The 22,028-nt window shown below is 35.7% G+C and overlaps 4 protein-coding genes across 10 annotated transcripts; 2 read left to right on the top strand and 2 right to left on the bottom strand.

Annotated features, from left to right (window-relative positions):
• LOC105167305 (dynamin-related protein 1E) lies at positions 3,110–8,469 on the top strand. Its single transcript, XM_011086965.2, has 15 exons — positions 3,110–3,524; positions 3,778–3,841; positions 3,969–4,076; positions 4,620–4,721; positions 4,842–4,892; positions 4,979–5,040; positions 5,349–5,439; positions 5,531–5,595; positions 6,400–6,594; positions 6,680–6,799; positions 6,870–6,940; positions 7,064–7,289; positions 7,384–7,434; positions 7,524–7,958; positions 8,124–8,469. The coding sequence occupies exons 1-15, from the start codon at positions 3,384–3,386 to the stop codon at positions 8,250–8,252; spliced, it is 1,911 nt and encodes a 636-aa protein (XP_011085267.1). The 5' UTR covers positions 3,110–3,383; the 3' UTR covers positions 8,253–8,469.
• LOC105167313 (haloacid dehalogenase-like hydrolase domain-containing protein Sgpp) lies at positions 8,305–10,939 on the bottom strand. Of its 5 annotated transcripts, XR_002287231.1 has the most exons (7): positions 10,613–10,939; positions 9,720–9,834; positions 9,477–9,631; positions 9,085–9,346; positions 8,750–8,954; positions 8,591–8,652; positions 8,305–8,490 (listed from the first exon to the last, which is right to left on the bottom strand). XR_002287231.1 is itself a non-coding variant. In XM_011086987.2 (6 exons), the coding sequence occupies exons 1-5, from the start codon at positions 10,756–10,758 to the stop codon at positions 8,763–8,765; spliced, it is 870 nt and encodes a 289-aa protein (XP_011085289.1). In that variant the 5' UTR covers positions 10,759–10,938; the 3' UTR covers positions 8,305–8,490; positions 8,750–8,762. The 5 variants fall into 5 exon arrangements, 3 of the variants coding, with proteins under 3 accessions (XP_011085289.1, XP_011085298.1, XP_011085279.1); XR_002287230.1 differs by having other exon boundaries at positions 8,591–8,954; positions 10,613–10,937; XM_011086987.2 differs by lacking the exon at positions 8,591–8,652 and having other exon boundaries at positions 10,613–10,938.
• Positions 11,974–18,658, top strand: LOC105167290 (nucleolar GTP-binding protein 1). Of its 3 annotated transcripts, XM_011086946.2 has the most exons (14): positions 11,974–12,155; positions 12,255–12,388; positions 12,674–12,794; positions 12,882–12,946; positions 13,040–13,153; positions 13,594–13,668; positions 14,386–14,424; positions 14,505–14,576; positions 15,193–15,306; positions 16,196–16,267; positions 16,341–16,377; positions 16,877–16,989; positions 17,367–17,573; positions 18,154–18,658. In XM_011086946.2, the coding sequence occupies exons 1-14, from the start codon at positions 12,074–12,076 to the stop codon at positions 18,244–18,246; spliced, it is 1,338 nt and encodes a 445-aa protein (XP_011085248.1). In that variant the 5' UTR covers positions 11,974–12,073; the 3' UTR covers positions 18,247–18,658. The 3 variants fall into 3 exon arrangements, with proteins under 3 accessions (XP_011085248.1, XP_020551207.1, XP_011085256.1); XM_020695548.1 differs by lacking the exon at positions 11,974–12,155 and having other exon boundaries at positions 12,587–12,794; XM_011086954.2 differs by lacking the exon at positions 11,974–12,155 and having other exon boundaries at positions 12,279–12,388; positions 12,484–12,794.
• On the bottom strand, positions 19,322–22,024 carry LOC105167283 (phosphatidylinositol N-acetylglucosaminyltransferase subunit P; the record flags this gene model as incomplete). Its single annotated transcript, XM_020694900.1, has 5 exons — positions 19,322–19,667; positions 20,045–20,276; positions 20,451–20,569; positions 21,138–21,210; positions 21,943–22,024. Coding segments are annotated over 4 exons (399 nt in total), but the record flags the coding sequence as incomplete, so codon positions are not given.

Here is a 22,028-nt window from a genome sequence, read left to right as displayed (position 1 = left end):
AATATGATTATCAAGCTTATAACCACCTCTTTAATATTTGCAACAAGTGTTCATGACGCGTTCAAAAATAAAAGCTTAAGAAGGTGTCAACAAATTATTTAAATAATAGTGTTTTTATTTATAAGTATTTAATTAATTTAATTTAAGAAATAAATAAAGACAATAATTGACGTGTCTAATTTTATATAATTGACAATTCATATATACGGCTTGTTAATTAGTTTGACTCTAACTTCGTTTCAAGAATTGTAACGTGAAAATGCCAAAATAAAGAAAGCATGAAAAAACGTAAATCAAAATATAGAAAGCGTGAAATATTTTTTTATAAATCTATATATATATATATATGTCAATTTTATGCAAGTACATGATGCAGTCCAGATGTTTAGCAGAAATAAGAAAGAAAGTAAAAGAGGAAGGTGTTCAATCACGAGGAATTACATAGCTTACCTACACAAATCAAAATTGGGGCTATAAATACATATAGTAGCTGGTTGGTCCCTCTCTATGAAGGCAAAATGTCAACAATTGAATCACATATTCCATCATGCTACACACACTGCATTAGGGTTCGGCATTTGGATCGGGTTTATCCAATTGATCGAATTCAGTTTGAATGATCGGTTAATTTGGATTATTCTGACAGGTTTGGTATTTTCGAAAACTCGATTATTAAATGTTAAGTTGGGTTTTGGTAGTACCGTAGTTATAATACGCGTGCATTGTACATGTATTTTGATATTTTACTCTCTTTAAAATAAAAATTATGGTAGAAGCATTTACGGATGCAGGAGGAAAATTACGTAGATACCCTTCCGATCAATGGCTGCACAGGCTATCACCCAGTAATAGTAAGGGACAAAAATGTATTTCCAAGATTAAGTTTAAAATGGGTCTAAATAATTTTATTTCTATTGATTGGGAATGGATTGTTATAATATTTTGGTTTATAGTCTCATGGTGAAAATTCTGAAGCCCAAAACGGGTAGGATCCGTTTGCGTGAATGGGCTCTACAATGGGTCAAACCCAAATACCAATAGGGCGAACAACCCCACCCATTTGGATTTCTATTGACCAATTCTTTTTTTTTTTTTTTATAATTCATTTTTGAAGAAATATTGGAATTTAGATTCTTAATTTCTTAAAAAAAAAATTCACATTTTACAAATTCTTTTTGGAATTTTCTGTTTTATTTATTTAGTTTTTAATTGCTTCAGTCTACTATCAATCTATCTATATTATATATAAAGTGATAGCACTCTTTTGGTATCTCACTTAATTTTAATATATTATTTATTTCTAAAATTTTAAATTAATTAATTAATTATTTCTTAACTTCTTCATTTATCATGATTTTTCATAACCATCTTTTGATGATTATTTTTTTGATGTAATTTTTTAAAAATTTTCTATATAATTTATTATTTTTTTGTTAATTAAAATACTTATATTAATTTATTATCTTAATATATTTTCTATGTACTTTTTTTAAACTATAAAAACTAATAATACAACTTATATATATATATATATATATATTATTTTGATTCATTTTAAAAAATTATGCACATGTATAGGAGCAATACTTATTCCTATTTATTTATAATTTCCTCCTTGTTCTCTTTTCAATGATAATTAAAAAATCATAAAGTATTAAAATTATTTTTATCCAAAAAATAACTAGTCCAATATTTTATTTACAAAATATGCACATCCACACAGTATGGAAGATTCACTAATTTATATATAATTTTTTGGATTAAATATATTTTACACCCCTAAAATATACCATCCTAATCAATTATTCCCATAAATTAAAAAAATCTTCAATTAGTCCTCTATTTTTATGATAATCTTTTAAATTAAATAAAAATAGATAATAGTACCATTGACTATTAATAATATGCTACATTACTTTAATGCCTCTTTAGTTAAATATATCAATCAATTTGACTTTAATTTTTGTGCTTTTATGATGTTAATAAATTAATATTAAATTAATAATATATTGATAAGATCGATGCTAGTACTTTTAAATTAAAATAAATTTATAAACTTGTGTTTGCGTATTACATTAGATATAATTTTAATGACGAAAATATTGCAAGTGGTCGTCGAGCGTATTATTTTAGCACTCAAATATCGAGTAAGGTAATTTGGGAGTTAATGAGGTAATTATTTTTTTGCCTTTCCATCCATGTAATAACTTTATTTCACTTATTGACCTAACTTTAGGCCCAACACATTAAACTTGTGAATTGGTGTGCCATAACTAGATTTGGACCCATTTTAATAGTTATGACTCATATATGTACTTAATACTTTTACATTAGATCTAAACTACCCTAAAATACCAGTGGGCAAAATGTTAATATACAAAAATATATCTTTGTTACATTAAACTTAAAATTAGTGAATTTCTAACCTTTTACTAATAATCAGTACAACTATTATATACTCAAATTTGAAATAATTATTGTGTACTTAGTTAATTTATGATTATTGTAGTTGAATAAACTTTTTAAATTGATTGATATATTTAATAATAAAGGGTATTAATGTGAATATATCATATTATTAAGAGTTAAGGGTATTTTTTTTAATTTAAATAATTATCCAAAATATGGAGTAAATGAAGGTTTCTTTAATTTATGGGTAGTTAATGATGGTAATAAACTTCAAGAATGAAAAATATGTTTAATTTAAATTTAAAAAAAAAGAAATAATTGATATACATAGATTATAGAATAGGGAATGTAGATGTAATTATTGCGAATATTAATACATCGAACTGAAACTTATGTACTTTGAAAATTTTACTAATACGAAGGCTTGAAGAAATCTTGAAGGAGCTCAAAGGCCCACCGAGTCCACCGCCACGGCCACTGTTACAGACAGGCGCCGCCTACCGTTCCGCCGGCTCACTTCAAATTTCAATTTCTTTCGGAGGGTTAACGAAAACAAAAATGAGGAAAGGTACAACAATATAGGAATATATTAAAGATAAAAAGAAAAAGAAAAGTGGAAAGGTACAACATGGCTAAAGCGGTGATCAAACTAGACTAATACTACGCAGCTGGCGCAATATATCTGGAATCCCCACATAACGACCAAAATTTTCCAACACTTTGAAAATTCCCCAGTCCAACTTCGACACCTCCGATTCTCTCTCTCTCTCTCTAAATCCGCGTTCATTTGGAGTCCTACCAGTTATTCTTCTTCCTTCCTCTTCTCCATTTGGTTTTGCTTATGTTCTAAGCTTTTTGGAACTTGAATTACGTGTGAAGTTTGGAGCCGAACGGTGATCGCGCTTTCAGATTTTGTTCTGTTGTTGTTGTTGTTGTCGTCGCGGTAGGAGAGAGTTGAATATTCAACTTTGGAGATGGCGACGATGGAGAGTTTGATTGGACTGGTGAACAGGATACAGAGAGCATGCACCGCCCTCGGAGATTACGGTGGTGACGAGCAGGCTTTTTCCTCTCTCTGGGACGCTCTACCCTCCGTTGCCGTCGTTGGTGGCCAGGTTAGCATCTGAGTTGTTGTATGTAGTATTGTTATGTTAGCAGTAATCATAGACCATCCATAATACATCTTTACTTTTTAGGGTGAATGGAATTCTTTGTTGATTTTAGCTGTAAGATGAGTAGAAGGGGATATTGTTTCTGTTTTTGGTTTTCTTTCTGGTTTCTGTTTTTGGTTTTTCCCTCTTTGGGAATTGCATTGAGTTAGTAATGAAACTATATTGATGTGTTTGTGTTTTGAGCTGAATACTACAGAGTTCGGGGAAGTCGTCGGTGTTAGAGAGCATTGTAGGACGAGATTTTCTTCCTCGAGGCTCTGGTTAGTCCTTTCAGTTATGCTATTTGATTATTAAGTAGCACTTCTTTTTTAGTAAGAGTTATTTGTAAGTTGCTTTGGTTATTGGCCTTTAGTGTTCAACGTTCTATTTCTGGTTTGTTGAGTTTAGGCATTGTTACAAGGCGGCCATTGGTGTTGCAATTGCAGCAAACAGAGGAAGGGGAGCAGGAATATGCAGAATTTGGACATTTGCCTCAGAGGCGATTCACTGATTTCTGTACGTGCGATGTTTGATAATTTACTGTTAGCGAATGATAAGTACTGGATTTTTCGTAGTTGTTGTATATTTTTACCTTCTATGTTAATTTAATTGTTGTAATCATCACGGTGAATGATAGGTGCAAAAATATTTGAAAGCTTAGTTATATTCATCAAACAACCTAGTGTAAGTGATAGTGAGAACTGATTTTAGGTGGAAAAATATCTGAATGATAGGCTTGGTAATTAACTATGTAGTTCTGGTAAGACAAATCCATTGGCAGTTCAACTTGCAGGATTATATTGGAAGATTGGTTTTTATTCATTGAATTTCCTTTTAGGTGGAAAGTTATTAACTGGATGTTTTTAGTGCTTAATAGTATAGTTCTGATGAGCATCATCCTCTTCTTCCCTGACCTCTCCCTCCTTCCCTCTTTGCTTCTCCTGGTAGTCCACCATGATGTATATGTAACATCGCATATGGCTGTTCAGCAATGATATCATCAAAAGAGTATTGCTGGTAGTGAATGCTGAAATGTTCACCTTCTCATTTTCTTCGCAGCCTTGGTTCGCAAGGAAATTCAGGATGAAACTGATAGAGTAACTGGGAAAACAAAACAGATTTCTCCTGTTCCTATTCACCTAAGCATCTATTCACCCAATGGTATTTTCTTCTCTTGAGCTAATTTATGATTGCAGGGCTAAAAGATATAAGTTGCTAACTAGGTTTCAAATTCTAAAATTTACTTGAGGGTTTCTGACCGCTAGCTTTTGTTTCCCACAGTTGTCAACTTAACACTGATTGATCTTCCTGGTTTGACAAAAGTTGCTGTTGGTCAGTGCATATTTGTTTCTTCCTAATATGTTAAAATTCCATTTACTATGGACTTTATCCAATGCAAAGACATTTGATCTTTGCAGAGGGGCAACCAGAAAGTATAGTCCAAGACATTGAAAATATGGTTCAGTCATATGTTGAGAAGGTAAAGATAATAATGTTTTTTATACTTTTTTTTCTAATTGTTCTTGCCTTTGTTTCCCCTCATTATATTCTGAATATTTGAAACTTTTTAACACGAGAAAGAATGTAAATAATGGCATTTCGACAATAATTAAAGAGACCTCATGTTGCACAGTGAGTTTTCACTATAGACGCGGAACTCACCTTTCTGTCTTCTTATGCATGACTGGTTTGTTTAGTTTATCTTTCTTAATGTAATTTTTAGATTTGTCAACTACATTTGCTCGTCTTCTTTTTTGTATTTTTGACATTTTCTTTCGTCTCATGCAGCCCAACTGCATCATACTGGCAATATCTCCAGCGAACCAAGATATTGCAACTTCAGATGCCATTAAGCTTGCAAGGGAAGTGGATCCATCAGGTAAGTTCTACTCTTCATTTGAGTGTGAATGTTTAACGGATTAGCTATACAACTTTGTGTTGCCATTTTATGACTCGTTTAATTCACGCAGGAGAACGCACCTTTGGGGTGCTGACAAAACTGGATCTGATGGACAAAGGAACTAATGCGCTTGATGTGAGTTCTCTCTCTCTCTCTCTCATACACACACACACACACACACCAGCGCCATTTTTTTTTTAAAACAAAAAGGTGTTGGGCTTTCACCTGGCGCTGCCATGGCACTTTTTTCTGGTGAGCCAGGATGAAACCCAGCCTTAAAATGCTGAGCTAGGCTTTCATAAAATAAGAAAAAAGAGATGGAGAAAAAAAACTTAGATGTTATCAAATTTGCTTTTCTTCTTGGAACTTTTGGCAAAAAAATTTAAAACCTAATCGGAACATGTTGATTTTGATAAAAATACTAATGGTATAAAATATAAACTATTTATGAAAATACGCACCGTGCTTCAAAAAGTCGTGCGTCGTGCTCTAGAGCACCTTTGCGAGATGATGCTCTAATGCGCTATACGTGTGTAACGCCTTTGCTAGATGATGCTTTAATGCGCTATACGCCTGCAAGGAACCACATTGGTCAGAATAATGCTTGATAAAATTATAAGAATTTAATTAGTACTTTGGGACTTTTTCCTTTGGTACACCAATGAACATGAAGATGCACCTTCCATTGAGATACTGTTCCTTAAATCTGAGAAGATATTTCTTTAGCTACAAAGCCGTCCTTGTCATCAAAATAAACAGAGGTTTCATTGTAAAGTTTCTAATTTAGTTACTTCAAATATGCTTTTTGGTCTGCTTTCATCATGCCTCTTTTTCATCCCTATATCTCTTCTTCCCACTTCGCCCTCTTTTAACATTTTATTTTATATGTCAACATCAGAAGCATTAGAACTTATTATTATCTTCCGCTATTCTCAATAGGTTCTGGAAGGAAGGTCTTATCGCTTGCAACGTCCCTGGGTGGGTATCGTCAATCGTTCACAAGCAGATATAAATAAAAATGTGGATATGATGGCTGCTAGACAAAAAGAGCGTGAGTATTTTGCTACAAGTCCTGACTATAGTCACTTGGCGAGTAAAATGGGCTCTGAGTATCTTGCGAAGCTTCTCTCCAGGGTACAGTTTTGTTTCTCAGTTGTAATTTTACATCCTGACTGCTTTACTTGAGTACAGCTGATATAGTTGAATATTTGTATTTCAGCACTTGGAATCTGTAATTAGGGCGAGAATTCCAAGTATTACTTCATTGATTAACAAAAGCATTGATGAGCTCGAATCTGAGCTGGGCCACCTTGGGAGGCCTATTGCTGTTGATGCTGGGGTAAATTCCTTGCTCATTTTCACTTATTTAAGTATTTTGTCCATGTAGTCAACTGACGTATCTATTTCAGGCTCAATTGTACACCATATTGGAACTTTGCCGTGCTTTTGACCGGATATTCAAGGAGCATCTAGATGGAGGGTACGTTTCTCCTCTCTGTACATTTGATCTGGAGAACTTTTTCTGAGAACCTCTTTCGATTTGCATACGTTAGGCATGCGTGGAGGATAGATTCTAATCAGCTGCATGTATTGATTATTTCAGCCGACCAGGAGGTGATCGCATTTATGGAGTTTTTGACAATCAGCTGCCAGCTGCTTTGAGAAAACTCCCATTTGATCGACATCTTTCGCTTCAAAATGTCAGAAAAATTGTTTCAGAAGCTGATGGTTATCAACCACACTTGATTGCTCCAGAGCAAGGCTACCGACGGCTTATAGAGGGCTCTCTGAGTTATTTTAGAGGGCCTGCTGAAGCATCTGTGGATGCTGTAAGTAGTTCTTATGGTGGAACCAAGATTTTCTGATGCCATGCATTAATAATCTATTGCTGCATCTACATTGACCAACAAAACCGGCTTTCAGGTTCATTTTGTACTGAAGGAACTCGTGAGGAAGTCAATTGCAGAGTGTCAGGTAGTTATTTATTTATTAATAGTCATGTAGTTTTCCCATTATTGGTTTCAAATGTTGGTATTTGTTTCTAAATTTCTATGGTGGAACAGGAATTGAAACGGTTTCCAACTCTGCAATCAGCTATAGCAGGAGCAGCAAATGAAGCTTTGGAAAAGTTTCGTGAGGAAAGCAAGAAAACAGCGCTTAGATTGGTTGACATGGAAGCTGCGTATCTGACTGTTGAATTCTTCCGGAGACTCCCCCAGGAAGTTGAGAAAACAGGAAACCCAGGGGGTAACCCTCGGGAAAACACAGCAGCAGGAAACCCAGGGGGTAACCCCAGGGAAAACACAGCAGCTGCTGCGACTGTTGATCGTTACTCAGAGGCACACTACAGGAGGATAGGTTCAAATGTATCGTCCTACATAAATATGGTCACTGAAACTCTGAAGAACACGATTCCCAAGGCAGTAGTTTACTGTCAAGTCAAGGAAGCCAAACAGAATTTGCTTAATTACTTTTACACCCAAATCGGGAAGAAAGAGGTACTTGCTGTGTTATCGTTTCTATTGTGACACATAGAAATTTATTTCGTCAAGATTGTTAACACTTCTTATTTCTTAAGGTTCTATAGATACGAAAAATACTTGGTTTATTTTCTTGTATGCATGCCCCACTACCATTTATGTGGCCATTTGGTGATATTGCAGGGTAAGCAACTAGCTGACTTATTGGATGAAGATCCGGCATTGATGGAGAGGAGACAGCAATATGCAAAAAGACTTGAACTATACAAGAAAGCAAGGGACGAGATTGACTCTGTATCATGGGCTCGATGAGGTATGCATGGTAGAAATATTTTGTATGTTAATATAGTTTACAGAAGCAACATAGCAGAATATTGATTGATAACAGAATGCAGCGACTTACGTTTTGTATTCTATCCACATTCATTCTTGCATTATTTGGCTCGATATTAGGTTTTTGATTCCTGATATCCATTGTACCTGCTGTAAATCTGAGACTTGCATTGGCGTATAGAACGAATTTGTGGCCTATTCCTTGTCTTGGTGTTACCTGAACAACACTTGCATGATGTGAAATATGAGTTCTAGAAAGATGCTAAAACACAATGTGCACAAAATAATAGAGGAAAATTATAACAAGAACTCTCAACATCAATGTGGTGATCTCCCATTAAGGTTGCTACTGCTTGTACAACTTATTGAAGATACTTCACTGAAAAAGAATGGATTCTGTGTGAATGGCCTATCAATGTCTAAAGTACTTGAGCTTCAAATTGAGCATGTCAATTAGTACATCAACACGCCATTACCAGTTCATTGAGCTCAAGTGGTGACTTTCGTTGCCCCCGTCTTCTTCACTATGTCTTCCAAAGCAGTCCATAAGTTTGACTCAGTGTAATCCTTGATAACCATGGTTGCGCCCGCATCCAACAGTAACTTCTCAGGGTTCCTTGTGGCTAAACCCACCACTGGCATCCCAGCTGCCACCCCGGCTTTTATTCCAGAGGCTGAGTCCTTCATTTTGGCATAACATTGATTAAGAAATTAAGAACTTGTAGTTTTTCTAAATTGATGAAATTTTCTGGAATACATCTAGAGTTCATTATTGTGTAAAAGACTTAAAAATTTGAGGGGCAAGTCAAACCTCGAATACGAATGTATTCCCTGAAGATACACCAAGTCCCTGCAGTGCCTTCAAGTAGGGGTCTGGAAAAGGTTTCGCTCGATCACATTCACTTCCAATGACGACCAGTTGAAAGAATTTTTCAAGCCCCAGTAGAGAGATTATCATCTCAGCATTTGGTCGTGGAGCATTGGTCACTGCAGCTCGTTTCAAATCATGATCTTCAACCCATTTGCACAACTTGTCAAGCCCAGCAACGGGTTTGAGTTGTTCTGCAGCCAATCTGTGGGTTAAGTATAGCACAAGAAAGCAATGTAAACTTCCTGAGGTAGGTTAGTACAATTGAATGACACGGAACAGCTGTAGAAGGGTCCAAGTTCAATACTCGTGATGGAAATTTACTCCCAGCTTACCTTCGGAACATTACTTCCTTGTCGTCCAAAAATTTCCTGGCTTGTTGCAGGTCCCAATCCGGGAATAGAACATGACAAAGTTCCTCATTATGCATGCCACTTATATTCTTTATGAAGAATTCCTCACTTATTGGCACTCCTCCATTGAACCCTACCTGTCACATTGTGACGTCAAAGGCAAATCAAGAAAGAAAGAAGGAAAGTAAAGAAAGGAGACGGAGAAGAAGAACAAGGCGAACGGACCTCTTGAAGCATTTCTCTGAAGGCATAGTAGTGGATAGGATCCGAATCCACTAATGTTCCATCTATATCAAATAGTATTGCCTCCAATGGGGCGATAGAAGCAATCGAAGACTGCCTAACAGATACCAAAGTATATGGTGAGCTCACATGTCACAATATAAGAGAGACTTCTTGCACTGGAATTACACAAATGAAATAGTACAAGATCAAGAAGAGTCCTCACACGGGAGCAAGAATAAATGTATCTACCTGTAAGTGCACTCAATACTAATTTTCTCTCATAAAGTAATCATCTTATAACAAGTTGATCAATCAAACTCGTCTTTTCCTAACCTGCTTAAAATGGGCGATATACAGTCTTTCTCATTTTATCCCTTAATGTTTAAGGGAATCCACTTTACATGCCACAACTGCTCATCAACGTCGTTTCGTATCATATATCTCACATTTGGCATCATACCTCTTTTCATTTTGACACACAGTCTGAGTTGCCACAGGTTCATTAACAACTTTTAATACACAAGAAAAGAAAATCCCCAATGTCATTCTCCGCAATCACCACTGGAATATCATCTAACATACACCATAAATGCATCCCAATATTCAACAACCTCAATGCCCATTGAAGCAATCATGGGACCACAAGAAACAGGACCTCAAATCACACTCATGTGTTTAGATATTGAATACTAATCGATTTTGCTCTCATCTCAAACTTTTGGACGAGATGATAGATTAAGTATTCGCTACAAGCGCCGAATCTCAATACTTGCACAAAGAGAATAGCTATAGCCACTCTGTCAAAAAACAAAAAAAGAACAGCTACAGCCACACAATGACAACCACAAATTCAAAACTTCAACTTCACACACACACACAGAGAGAGAAGGTACCTTGATAGTGAAGACGACATCAGGACAGAAAAAGGGCGTGTAGTAGTAGAAAGATTTGGTGGTTTGCAAGAGAATGGGGTGGGGGTGAGAGGATGAATCTTGGGTAGGAAAGGGGAGAAAAGGTGAAGAGGTGCTGGCGCTGGCATGGCCTCTGCCTCTGGAGGAGATTAGAATATATGAGCAGCTTTTGTGGGTTGGAATTTCCAAATTTCCACAAATTTTGGGGTTCTGCTCATGTGCCTGCGTGTGTGGTTGGTTCTATTCTATTGGGTTGGAACACTTTAGTGCGTGTGATGTGTGTGCTCGTAGTTGTTCTTGCATTGCATGACCACTAGATCAAAAGATACCAACTGGATTAATGTTTTCGAGCTAATAACATAAATAAATACTTAAAAAATTTGTATTTAAAATCACTTTGATCCCATCCTAGACTCAACTTTCCAACAAAATGTATAAGTTATTGGAATTACAAAGAATCACAATTACTATTCAAACCATTAATTAGCCTGAAAATACCAATTGGAATAAAGTGAATTCATCAATTTAAGTTGAATTTCTATGATATTAAATACCAGTCGAAAATCCATATAGTAGAGAGCATATTCTTTGATGTAAAAGGCAAAGATGCCTTAATTCTTTTCCTTTTGGTCCGGAAATAAAGCATTTGGTTGATGATCAACTTAAGAGATTGCACTTCATCACATCTTGGTATTGACATGAGAATATTCCTCTTTTTTTTTTTTTAATTTAAAGATTAAATCAAAATCAAACATTTTTTACTATTATATCATAAAGTATTTCTTTTTACCAAAATTTATTGAATCCATTGCAAGTACCAAAGGTAAATGAACCTGGCTAAAATTTGTTAGAGTCCATTGTGACTACCCTAAGTAGAGGAATTTAATAGTTACGGAATGTTCTTTTCATCAAATCGTCAAAACTTGTTAAGAAATTATTCAATTTGATTATTATATAATCTACCAGCATACTGATAACGTATCTTCGTTAAATCAAGTATTATAAACCCGCGATCATCATTATATGTTTTAAATAAGATCTGAAATAATGAAATTAAAGTGAAAACAATTGAATACCTAATCACCAAACTGCCATGTTGGTGGAAAAAGATGAGAACATTCCATTTACAGAGGAAACATAGGCAGTGCTTGGATTTTTCTACACAAGTTGGACTTAAAATGGGCCCAGTCCAATAATTATGCCGAGTCCAATCAAAAAAGCCCACATTCATATATATGCATCTGGCCCATTTTCAGTTAGCCCAAAATATCTGGAGAGAGGGAAGAGATATATATATATATATCTATATATGTACATGAATGTATATATATTTGAGAAGGAAGAAGAGAGAGTCAGAGAACAGGCAAGTTCATTTGGTTAAACCCTGGTTAACCCCCCACCACGAATCCCTGATCCTCTGCGCAATCGTGGGCGAGAAAAGGAATGAATGGCAGTCGGGGTCTACTTCAGCTATGGCAAATACCGCCGTCTTCTCTGCTTTTCGGAGGCTGCAGTTTTCCTAGAGGTAATAATCTTCAATTTTACTTAGTACATTTTTGTCGGCTGTTTTTGCGTTTATTTCTCAGATTCTTGTACGATGTAATATGCTCCGGCGATTCTGTAGCTGTGAATTTGGTGCCTTCAAAAGTTATGCACCCGACGTTGTGCTTCTGTCAGCAAATGCAGACGACTGCCTATGAAATTGTCAATGGGAGCTATGTTCCAGTCAAAGATACCAAACAAGCACCCAAAATCAAGGTATTGCTTGTTTTTTCCAATTTAACAGTTTGTTCGGGGTTGGGTTTTGTTTCATAATTTGTTGTTTCGTCTTATATTTTAACCGGTTGGTGAAGTTCGTTTACCTGGAAGCACGCAGTGTTTTGTGCCTTCTTTGGAGCAATTAATGGCCTACCTTCTGTCTATGATAGCCATTTATGGAGAAGTGTTGCTTTACAGTTGTGGCTACGGATTCGAATCATCTTTCAAGGGACAACTGATTGACTGGTTAGAGGTATCATATGCAGCTTGATGTTTGGTTTTCAGGATAAAGAGGTAATGCCTGCAGAAGCTGTTGGTGCATTTCAGAAGCTTCCAATGGTGATGCCATCAGTTGATATTCTATATTCAGCATTGAGGAAGGCAAAGAGGGTCTCCCCTACGAAGGGTAATTGGTTATAAGGGTCCTTCAACTTTCTGAAAGCACTACTGCGATCACTAGTTTTAAGTTGGGTTTAGGATAAATTTTTGACAGGTATTGCTAATGTTGCAAAGCGTGAGAGAAATAGAGGTGCAAAACAACTTGACGCATTAATGAAGGTAAATCCTAGATTTACTTTATGATTAAAATGCTGCTCTCTTCTTGTAAAAAAGGACTAAATTTTGTATTCTGCCTGATTTTATTAACTTCAGGAACTTGCAGTTCCATTGAGGACGTACAAGGAGAACTTCCCCAACAGAAAAGATTTGCACCCTTATGAACGATCTCTGGTTGAGTTGACTCTTGGGGATGGGAACTATGAGGAGGTATATATCAAGAATTTGTCATTCTTGCTCTTGATAGAAGATTCTATTGGGATTTGTGCAATCTTTTCCGTGTAAACTATGAGGAATGTGGCAGTAATTAAGTTGAATATGTTGCGAACTTATTTGATATTCCTTCCAAGTTTCATTTTGCAAAATAGTAATCTGACTTAAGGTTTTTTCTTTCTTTTAAATTTTTCTAATGTCACCTACTGGGAGCACTATTTCTTTGGCCTTGACATGCTAAATAGTAATGTATTACCTTTATGTATTGACTAAATGCACTATATCATCTGTTGTGTCCGTTGTGTCTGTTGACTTAAAGGTGGTATATGGAATCCTGGTTCAGAAGTTTTTTAGTATTAACCTGTTCTTGCAAGTCATAATACATATCTTGTCTTCTATTTTTCTTCTTTAGTATAAAAACTGCATCTGAATGACAGGTGTTGGGAAAAGTTGATGCTTTACGGAAGAAAGTGGTGTCAGTAGGAAAAGAACATGCATCCCTCTGCGCCAAGGTCATATATTTTGGTTTAAGTTTGCATTTGTTCCTGCCTCTATAAGATTTGTTGGCTTAAGTGATTACTATACCTATTGCTGAAACATGTGATGTTTGTACTGAAATCTTATAGTCTTTTGATAGTTGTCCAATTATTTCCAAAAACATGAAAGTCTTCATATGCTATAATGCTTGGTAGTTAGAAAAAAATCTCACCTCCGCTCTGGATAGAATGTTGTATATGCATCATGATAAAGAAGACCTGAAAAATGTGACTGTTAGTTTCATCTTTTGGTTAACATATAAAGCTACGAATGGAATGGCCTCCTGATATTAAGCATTATTGACAGAGAGAACGGGGTATAGGGTTAAAAGATGCATAAGGGACTCAATAAATTTAGAAAAATCCTTGTGAGATGATGGGAACTACAGTTAACCTATCCTTGTTTTCTCCACGGCTAATGATCCTTTGAATTGTTATAGATTCCAAAATTACTTACTAGAATAGATGTTTACCAGGAAGTTATGTATAAAGGGTGCGTTAATATTGCTATTAGATTACTAGAATAAACTAACAATTAAATATGCAGTCACCTTTTAATTTTTAGTTCAAGAATATGGACAGTTAGGTTATTTTCCCCGCGTTTCTTCCACAAACTTGCTAAAACACTCAGTATGTGCCATCGTAATTTCATAAAAAGACATGCCTGCTGAATATTTTAGTTACTGTTTGCAGTCACTCACAAAGCGTGAAGCTGAGGAACGATTGATTGAGGTTCATATCTTCATGCATACTGCAAAATATTCCTCTTTAACTTGGCCCCTGGTTCATCTTTGCTTTGGGTTTGCCTGCAGGGAATGAAGAAAATTGAAGAAATGTTTAATCGTGAAGGAAAAGCTATAGATGATTTATTGAATATTGCTAAGGTAATCCATCTTATTTAAAACAAAAGAATCAATTAGAAATGCTGACATAAATACTGTTGTTCTTTTCATTCTTCAGCTTGCAAAAAAGAGGTTGTCACCCAAATTTTATGAACTGTATTTGAATTCCTCATATCACTTATTTAGTGTAGTTTCTAGACAGATAATTAGAGAATCCTGTGGTCGAGAATTTGAGTTATGTTGATTCTAGCTGGTTGCTTGGTATAGGGACTGCTCTTGGACTTAGATAAAAACAAAGATAGTGGATATGATGATTGCGTGGTTATATTCTTTCTGAATTTTGCTATCATTCTAGTTATAAAGCAGAGGGTTTGGTCCCTCTGATGGCTAGTTGAAATCTATTTGTGTTGTCTTATTCTGTTTGAGTGGCTATCACATTTTGTACTATGTGTTGTTTCCTGTTTCTTTTCTTAAAGTTTCTTGCTGTATGTATCTTCAACAATCAACTCCAATATTGTTTCAGTTTAAATAGTAGTGAGAACTGCTGATATCTTGAGCCCATTTACCCACACTTAGGCTTTTATCTCATCTGCTAAGGGAAAAGGAGTCGTGATGCATGTAACTTTTCCTGTATATGTTTTGACACATTGCATGGCAGACTTTGCGGGCAATGCCGGTAGTCAACCTGGAAACACCCACCCTCTGTCTTGTTGGGGCTCCTAACGTAGGAAAGTCATCTTTGGTACGTCTACTATCAACAGGAAAGCCTGAGGTATGAGACCAGAATGATCAAATCCTATATTTGATCTGAAAGTATCAGTACTTTGAATCATGGATGTATGTTATTCGAGAAGCTCATTTTGAATTTGACATTACAAGATGTTGCTCGTTCTTTATATGGAATTATGAGAAACTTGTCTGATCCTTAAGAAATTGTCCAGTGTCACAATCTAGTGCATATGAAGAAGTTGGACTTGATCTCCTATTGTCTTGACATGGGTCCCTGTACATGATAGTCATAGTAGAATACAGTATTTGCCAAATGATGGGAATTGGCTGATTAAACAGTTTTACATGATAATGCTTTCCATAATTATATGCTTATTGCTGTTAGTTTTTGATCTTGTCGGTATGCACTTCTGTGTTAGGATATTCAACTTATTTTTTATTGCTTTGTTTCTCCCTGAAATGTTGTGCTTAGTGCTTGAAAAGAAAACGTGTTAACCCTCAGGGAAAGCTGCACCTGTGGGAACTTCGAAAATTCAGGACTCACTTTTAGATTGGGCCTCAGCAGACGACAAGAATTCAGATCTATTGTTCCTAGTCAATTATTTTTGTTTATTTTGTAAAATTGTCGGCGGAATATATATGTATCAGCTATGCTAGTTGCAAGGGCATTTATGGTACTTTGACTGGATATATGATCATGTTTGCATTAAACATTTAATCTCCATACATTTGAGTTTATTTCTATACCGGACGCCTCAAGTGTAACAGACTTTTATCATAGTTGTGCTATTGCATTACTTTATGTTAATCTGCTATTTAGCTTTTAACTATCTTACTTCTTTCTGACAGGCTACGTGCATGTTTTAATGAACTACAATTGCATTATATGTGCCACCATCTGGTAGTAATTTTGATACTCTAACTTGGTCCAGGTCTGCAATTACCCATTCACAACGAGAGGAATTCTGATGGGTCATATTACCTTGAGCTACCAGAATTTTCAGGTTTACATTTTAGAGAGTACCTTATGTCAAAGTCTTTCTATTGTAGTAATATTAAACTATAGTTTGTCTTCAGGTTACAGATACACCGGGTCTATTAAGGAGACATGACGGTAAATCCACCTCCTTGATATTGGAGTGAACTAAATTACTTATTTACATGGGAAACAAGCTTATTTTCTCCCTAGAAGCACACGTGCAAGTAGGAGTTATGCTGCAGTATTTACTTTCCAATGCCAACTTTGAGTTCATCGCTTTGATTCAGTTATCTTAGTCAATCATATTGACTGCAGCTGCATTACAGTTGATTTGGAACAGCATTGTTTCTTCACTTAACGTATGTGTAACTGGAAGGTCGATATTGTCTAGCTTGCTTCCTCTCAGAGGCGTCATTTACTGAGTTGAATTAACTGCTCTAGATGGGTCTAGCAAATAAAGAGTGCCAAAAGTAACGATCACGCTGAGAATGATGCTGGAAAATCTATATTAGTATAAATTTATATCATCTTCAGTTTGTGTGGAGGATAGTGATAGCGTTTTTATTACCATTTTATGAATTTGTACTCTCTATTTTTCCGTTTGGATACATCTTTTGTTTGTATGAACCTGCAGAAGATAGGAATAATTTAGAAAAGCTGACACTTGCTGTACTCTCCCATTTGCCAACTGCTGTACTCTATGTTCACGATCTTTCTGGAGAGTGTGGGACCTCACCCTCTGATCAGGTATAATCCATGTTTCTTTCTGGACTAAAAAGTTTCAAGAGTCAAGTCATATCCGCATCTATTTAAACTTGAATGCTGGATATAACATACTAATTCCTTTACATTTATGCTTGCTTGCATCAAATTCCATTTGCTGTCAGTATTCATCAAATTTATATATTGCCCAACTCCTGGGCAGCAAACAGAACTGAAAATGAAGAAGTTCGAGATCTTACATCCAGCATCTGGAAAAAGATATACTAGCACTATCATGCTTCCTTCTGAAACTATTTTATTTTGGGGATCGTGAGATATCAAAATTCTTCGTGCTTCAATGTGTTATGAATTGAAATTGTTATGCCGATTTATTGCTAAGCAATTTTTGTTGGGTTAAACAGTTTGTCATTTACAAGGAAATAAAGGAGAGGTTCGGTGACCATCTTTGGCTTGATGTTGTGTCTAAATGTGATCTGCTAAGTGATTCTCCAGTAGTCTTCATCACAGAAGATAGTAGTGCTGATGATTTTGAGCTAGCAAAGTATCGAAGAATGGGGCCTGATGGAGCATTACGTGTATCAGTGAAGACTGAAGCTGGTATTGCCCAGGTATGCAATTAAGCTTCTACTTTATCTTGAAATGGACTTGCAAGGATTTTGAACAGTATATCATGCAGACCCTTCAGTGCGATGAATTAATCCTTCATTTACAAATTATATTAAAAAAATTGCATCTGACAACATATGAAGCCTAACTGAAATGGTAATGCTAGTTTTATGGGTTTTCTAATATTAGCTAAATGTGAACTGGAAAACTGAGGACTCTCTAATTTACATGTCTAGTAACATTATTCAAAATTACATGCCTGGAAGTACTTTGCAGCTTCATTTCTCTATCTTCGAGTATGCATACAAGTCAATCATTCATGATTCTTTTGCAATTCAAGAGGATCATCTGAAAACCACATATAAGACAAACTGTGTCGAGCTTGGATTGCCTTGTGTAATGCATAATACAGTACTCTGCTTGCATGTCTATTTTTATGAGTTGAATTATGTGGAATGTTTTATCTCTTTGGTGGGATAAACTGGAAATTCGTGGAACCGGCAAAAAACATTATTGACTTGTAGTTAAATTGCCTTCAGAATATTCCTTAATGTGTTTCTGACGACTGTGTGTGCCTTGTAGTTGAAGAGTAGAGTGCATGAACTACTAACTAGTCAGTCAGCAAAGATAAAAGGCTGGAACAGCAATGAAGAAACTCTTGAAGCTCTAAGATAATTGATCCTTGATATGGACAAGAGTAAATTGAAATTCAGAATTGTGGTTTTGCAACTGCAAATCCATATGTTCCAACAACAATGCTCCTTATTTAAGCACCATGGCCTCCCTCTTTCTCTGCCGTGCTAAGGTGAGCAACTTCCTTGAAGATCATGGTGATATGAGGCGGGCTACACGTAGAGACGGGCTGACTTCTACAATAAGTCATGCTATAATGGTTCGCGTCAGTACCAAATTACTAACAAATGCTAACTTGTGGCCTCCTGGTTCCTGATAGGGTAATTGGAGTATCAAGGCACATGCTTTGACATGTTATATTATTGATTTGCTCTTCGATTTGCAGAAGCAGCTGTACGAATTTTTGCAGGCTTTTTGAGCTTTATTAATGCCATGAGATCTCTTGTCCCTGCTATTGCTTATGTATCTCAAGGTTAATCGTCTGTAAATGCCTGCTCTGTTATTCAAGAAGCTTGTGCAGTTACTTTTAGCATGATGAGGAAATTGGTTTGGAGAAGTATTTTGAGATACTTTCAAATTTGTGCATATCTTAAACAATAAAGTACCTCAGAGTACTCGCCTGGACACTAGTAGGAGAAATTTAAGGGAGCTGGGTGCACAAGTTTTGGATACTTGGGAAAACAGGTTAGGCGTACTTGCCTAATTGATAATAGTGTAAGATGTTCCATATTGGCTGAAACTTGGATCAATAATCATAACCTTTGTACAAAAATCAAAGCTGTTTATAACTGAAGGGCTTAAATCCTTTACCTGTTTTAAAAAGTTTGCTAATCATTTTTTTGTTTAATTAATTAAATAATAATTTAAACTAATTAATAATATATAAATTTTATAATAAATTAACATATATATGCATTAAGATATTTAAATTTGAAAAATGATTTTACTATATTAACTTTTGTATTCTGATTTTGAATTAATATTCAATTTAAATTGTAAAATTTCAAAGATTTATATACTTTTTTTTGTACTTTTAAGTTAAATATATTTAAGAAATTATTTAAGTTTTTAGATAGTTGAAAATGAAAAAAAAAAAATCACTCAAAACAAGCTAAGATGGCCAAATCAAATATATAGAGACACCACGAGGGTGCAAAAATAAGGTCCGAAGTAGTTGTAAAGCACCCCAAAACACACAAGAAGGGCGCCTAATGTACCTTCCATTAATAAGGGGTGTTTTTTTTGTTGAGTTTCACAAAATATAGGGGAGGATTTAGTCTACTTCCAAAACACAGGGGCTTAAAATGTATTTTAGCCTAGCTAAAGCCAGTTGCATTAAGCTGATTTGTCCAGCTTTCTGCAACATACACATTTTTCTGAGAGCTCCAGGCAGAGTATGGAATTTGAAGCCAAGTTAAATGCTGAACTGCGTCTCCACGATAATTCACCAATTCAGCATTGTTCTGCATAAGAACACCATTAGATGTATTCGGACATGTCCGCTAAGAATATGGATACATCATAAATGAGAAATGCAGAAAAGCAATTTAGTTAGCTATAATTGGGAATGCACGGTTCAAAGAAATTGCACAGACTATGGTCCCAAATCCAGTTTATTGTATTTGAGTTGCATCCTTTCCGTTATATTAAGGTCTCCATCAGCTCAATAAACTAAGTTATCACATGGATGTTCATGTATCTTTCAAGTTAATATGTATTTTGATTGAAAACCCTATTCAAACGTTCCCTGTGGATTCATTTGGTCTAGTTCTCATTACATAAACTTGAGTAATTGGAGATAGAGAAAGGAAAGAGCAGATAGTTCCATTTGGAATTTTACCTTAGATATCCACATATTTGCAAAATGATCTCATCATATTGAACATCTGCAGGCAAAGACAATATAATGACAATGAAGTTTCTAACAACTCTATCCGCGGCGGGATATCATTTTAGATTGTTAAACATGATGTCATTAATTTGAGTGATGTCAATGTCGGATATAGGCTCAATGGGCTGCTCATCATCATCTGTGGAAGGGATGCCGCTCAGTGGTTCCCTACTGAATTCATCTGCATGGATAGAACAGAGGTAAAAGATAATGAGATCTGATGTTAAAATGAAAAGAGTGTAGTTAATGCTTTCACTTCACACCCCCAGCCTTCTCTCTCTCATTTTAAAGATGTCGCTAAAGCTATAAAAAACAAAAATACAGAAGTTTAAGTATTCCTAAACAGTCAACTTACCAAACATCGAGTTCAAGGAGGTAGGAGGAGGAGTAGCCATAAAGTTCACGCCGATGTAGAAGCCAATGGCCAGTACAACCGTGACAGAAAAAAAAGTTGGCACAGCCAATGCCCAATACCTGAAAAGGTTAAAGAGATGTTATAAAACAAGAGCAAACAACCAATGCAGTGAAGTTTTCTAGGCTAGTACCATAGAAGCAAAATGTAAAACTGATTGTTATTCATGAACATGAATCAGTTCAGTTGCTTCCAGAGTGTGTAAATACAGGTACTCAAACAACTTCAGATTCAGTTTTCTCTTCTCTTTCTCACGATTTGGTTAATATTGGACTGTTAGGGCTACATAGATTTCTCAATCTAATCACACATACAATTTGCATCAGAGACCTTTTTCCTTTTACTGTTTTGTGACTAACATTTTTATATTCTATACACTCCTTAAAACATAGAAGTCTAGAGAAAATTGTAATCATCTGTCTAGAAGTGTTTTGGATTAAAAAATACTAGCAATAATCATCTCAAGAAGCTCGTGAGATCTTCCATAATCTGCAAATGCCTTCTTTCTCTCATAAGAACAAGACGATTTCCTTTGCAGGATATTGCACATGAAGACGATATGCATGTATGAGGAAACTGGAACGAAGCACCAAAACCCGAAAGGCGAGCATATATTCCATTACAACTGACCTGCTTGGGTAGTAATAGATCCCTATAGAATGCAACCAACGGTCAGGAACATATGCCCATATAATGAAAACGACTGTTTCACGTGAAAAAAAGAATGTATTAGATGCCATTTTAGGTGTCTTCATCCTTCAATCTAAAGATAAGGATAACAGAATCTGCAAGTGTACATAACTTCGAGCCATTAGACCGAAAAAGGAAAAAAGATAGCCAATACGAATAGGACTGCAAAATGGAAACCTTCAGTTGCTTCACAGAATGCAAGACACAAAATATGAATCTACTTATTGAAATCACCTTTGCCCTTTTCAGTTACACACTAAAACAGAAACTAGACAGCTCCATACATACAAGTAGCTACCAAGAAAAGGTGTATGTGTGACATGAAGCTGATGGTGCTTAGCCCAAATATGTTCTGATCATTTATACTGATGAAAAAAAATCATTTCACTTTACAAGTTCCAGTTCAATATTTTAGTAAAATAAAACTACTTACAAATTCTCAAGTATCCCCAAAAGTCAACCAAATTAATCATCGCTAAACAGTCCTATCCATCGGAAAACATCACATTTCCCTATTTAAGAGTGGAACATCTCCAGCGCAGAAATCTAGAGACAATATCATAAGCTTACAACAGGAGCATGGCATGATTGAAGTACCCCTGCCTTCATCAAACAGATTATACGCTGCAATGAAATTAGGTTTCACTACAGAAACAACGAAGAAAATGGATCAAACCAGTGGAAACAACGGTGGTGATGGATCCGACGAAGCCATAGACCTCTGAAAGTTTGGGTCCGTGCTCACCGGAGACGCCGAATCCCGTCGAAGACCGGTCTTCCAAGTTGGGAAAAGACACATCCGCCCTCCGGTTTCTGGAGAAGCTTAGGATC

Source organism: Sesamum indicum, linkage group LG1, assembly GCF_000512975.1.
Source record: "Sesamum indicum cultivar Zhongzhi No. 13 linkage group LG1, S_indicum_v1.0, whole genome shotgun sequence".
NCBI classification, from domain to species: Eukaryota; Viridiplantae; Streptophyta; class Magnoliopsida; order Lamiales; family Pedaliaceae; genus Sesamum; species Sesamum indicum.
Note: the sequence above shows the minus strand (reverse complement) of the source record. Positions and strands in the feature narration are given on the sequence as shown.

Bases quoted from the DNA above. Each gene is read 5' to 3' on its own strand.
- LOC105167305 (XM_011086965.2), top strand. From the start codon at position 3,384: ATGGCGACGATGGAGAGTTTGATTGGACTGGTGAACAGGATACAGAGA. The intron at 5,596-6,399 runs GTGAGTTCTCTC...TATTCTCAATAG, and splicing joins AAGGAACTAATGCGCTTGAT to GTTCTGGAAGGAAGGTCTTA. The intron at 7,959-8,123 runs GTACTTGCTGTG...GTGATATTGCAG, and splicing joins CCCAAATCGGGAAGAAAGAG to GGTAAGCAACTAGCTGACTT.
- LOC105167313 (XM_011086996.2), bottom strand. From the start codon at position 10,758: ATGCCAGCGCCAGCACCTCTTCACCTTTTCTCCCCTTTCCTACCCAAG. The intron at 9,347-9,476 runs GTAAGCTGGGAG...CTTAACCCACAG, and splicing joins AAGGAAGTAATGTTCCGAAG to ATTGGCTGCAGAACAACTCA. The intron at 8,955-9,084 runs GTTTGACTTGCC...GCCAAAATGAAG, and splicing joins GGAATACATTCGTATTCGAG to GACTCAGCCTCTGGAATAAA.
- LOC105167290 (XM_011086946.2), top strand. From the start codon at position 12,074: ATGAATGGCAGTCGGGGTCTACTTCAGCTATGGCAAATACCGCCGTCT. The intron at 13,669-14,385 runs GTCATATATTTT...TACTGTTTGCAG, and splicing joins ATGCATCCCTCTGCGCCAAG to TCACTCACAAAGCGTGAAGC. The intron at 14,577-15,192 runs GTAATCCATCTT...ATTGCATGGCAG, and splicing joins ATTTATTGAATATTGCTAAG to ACTTTGCGGGCAATGCCGGT.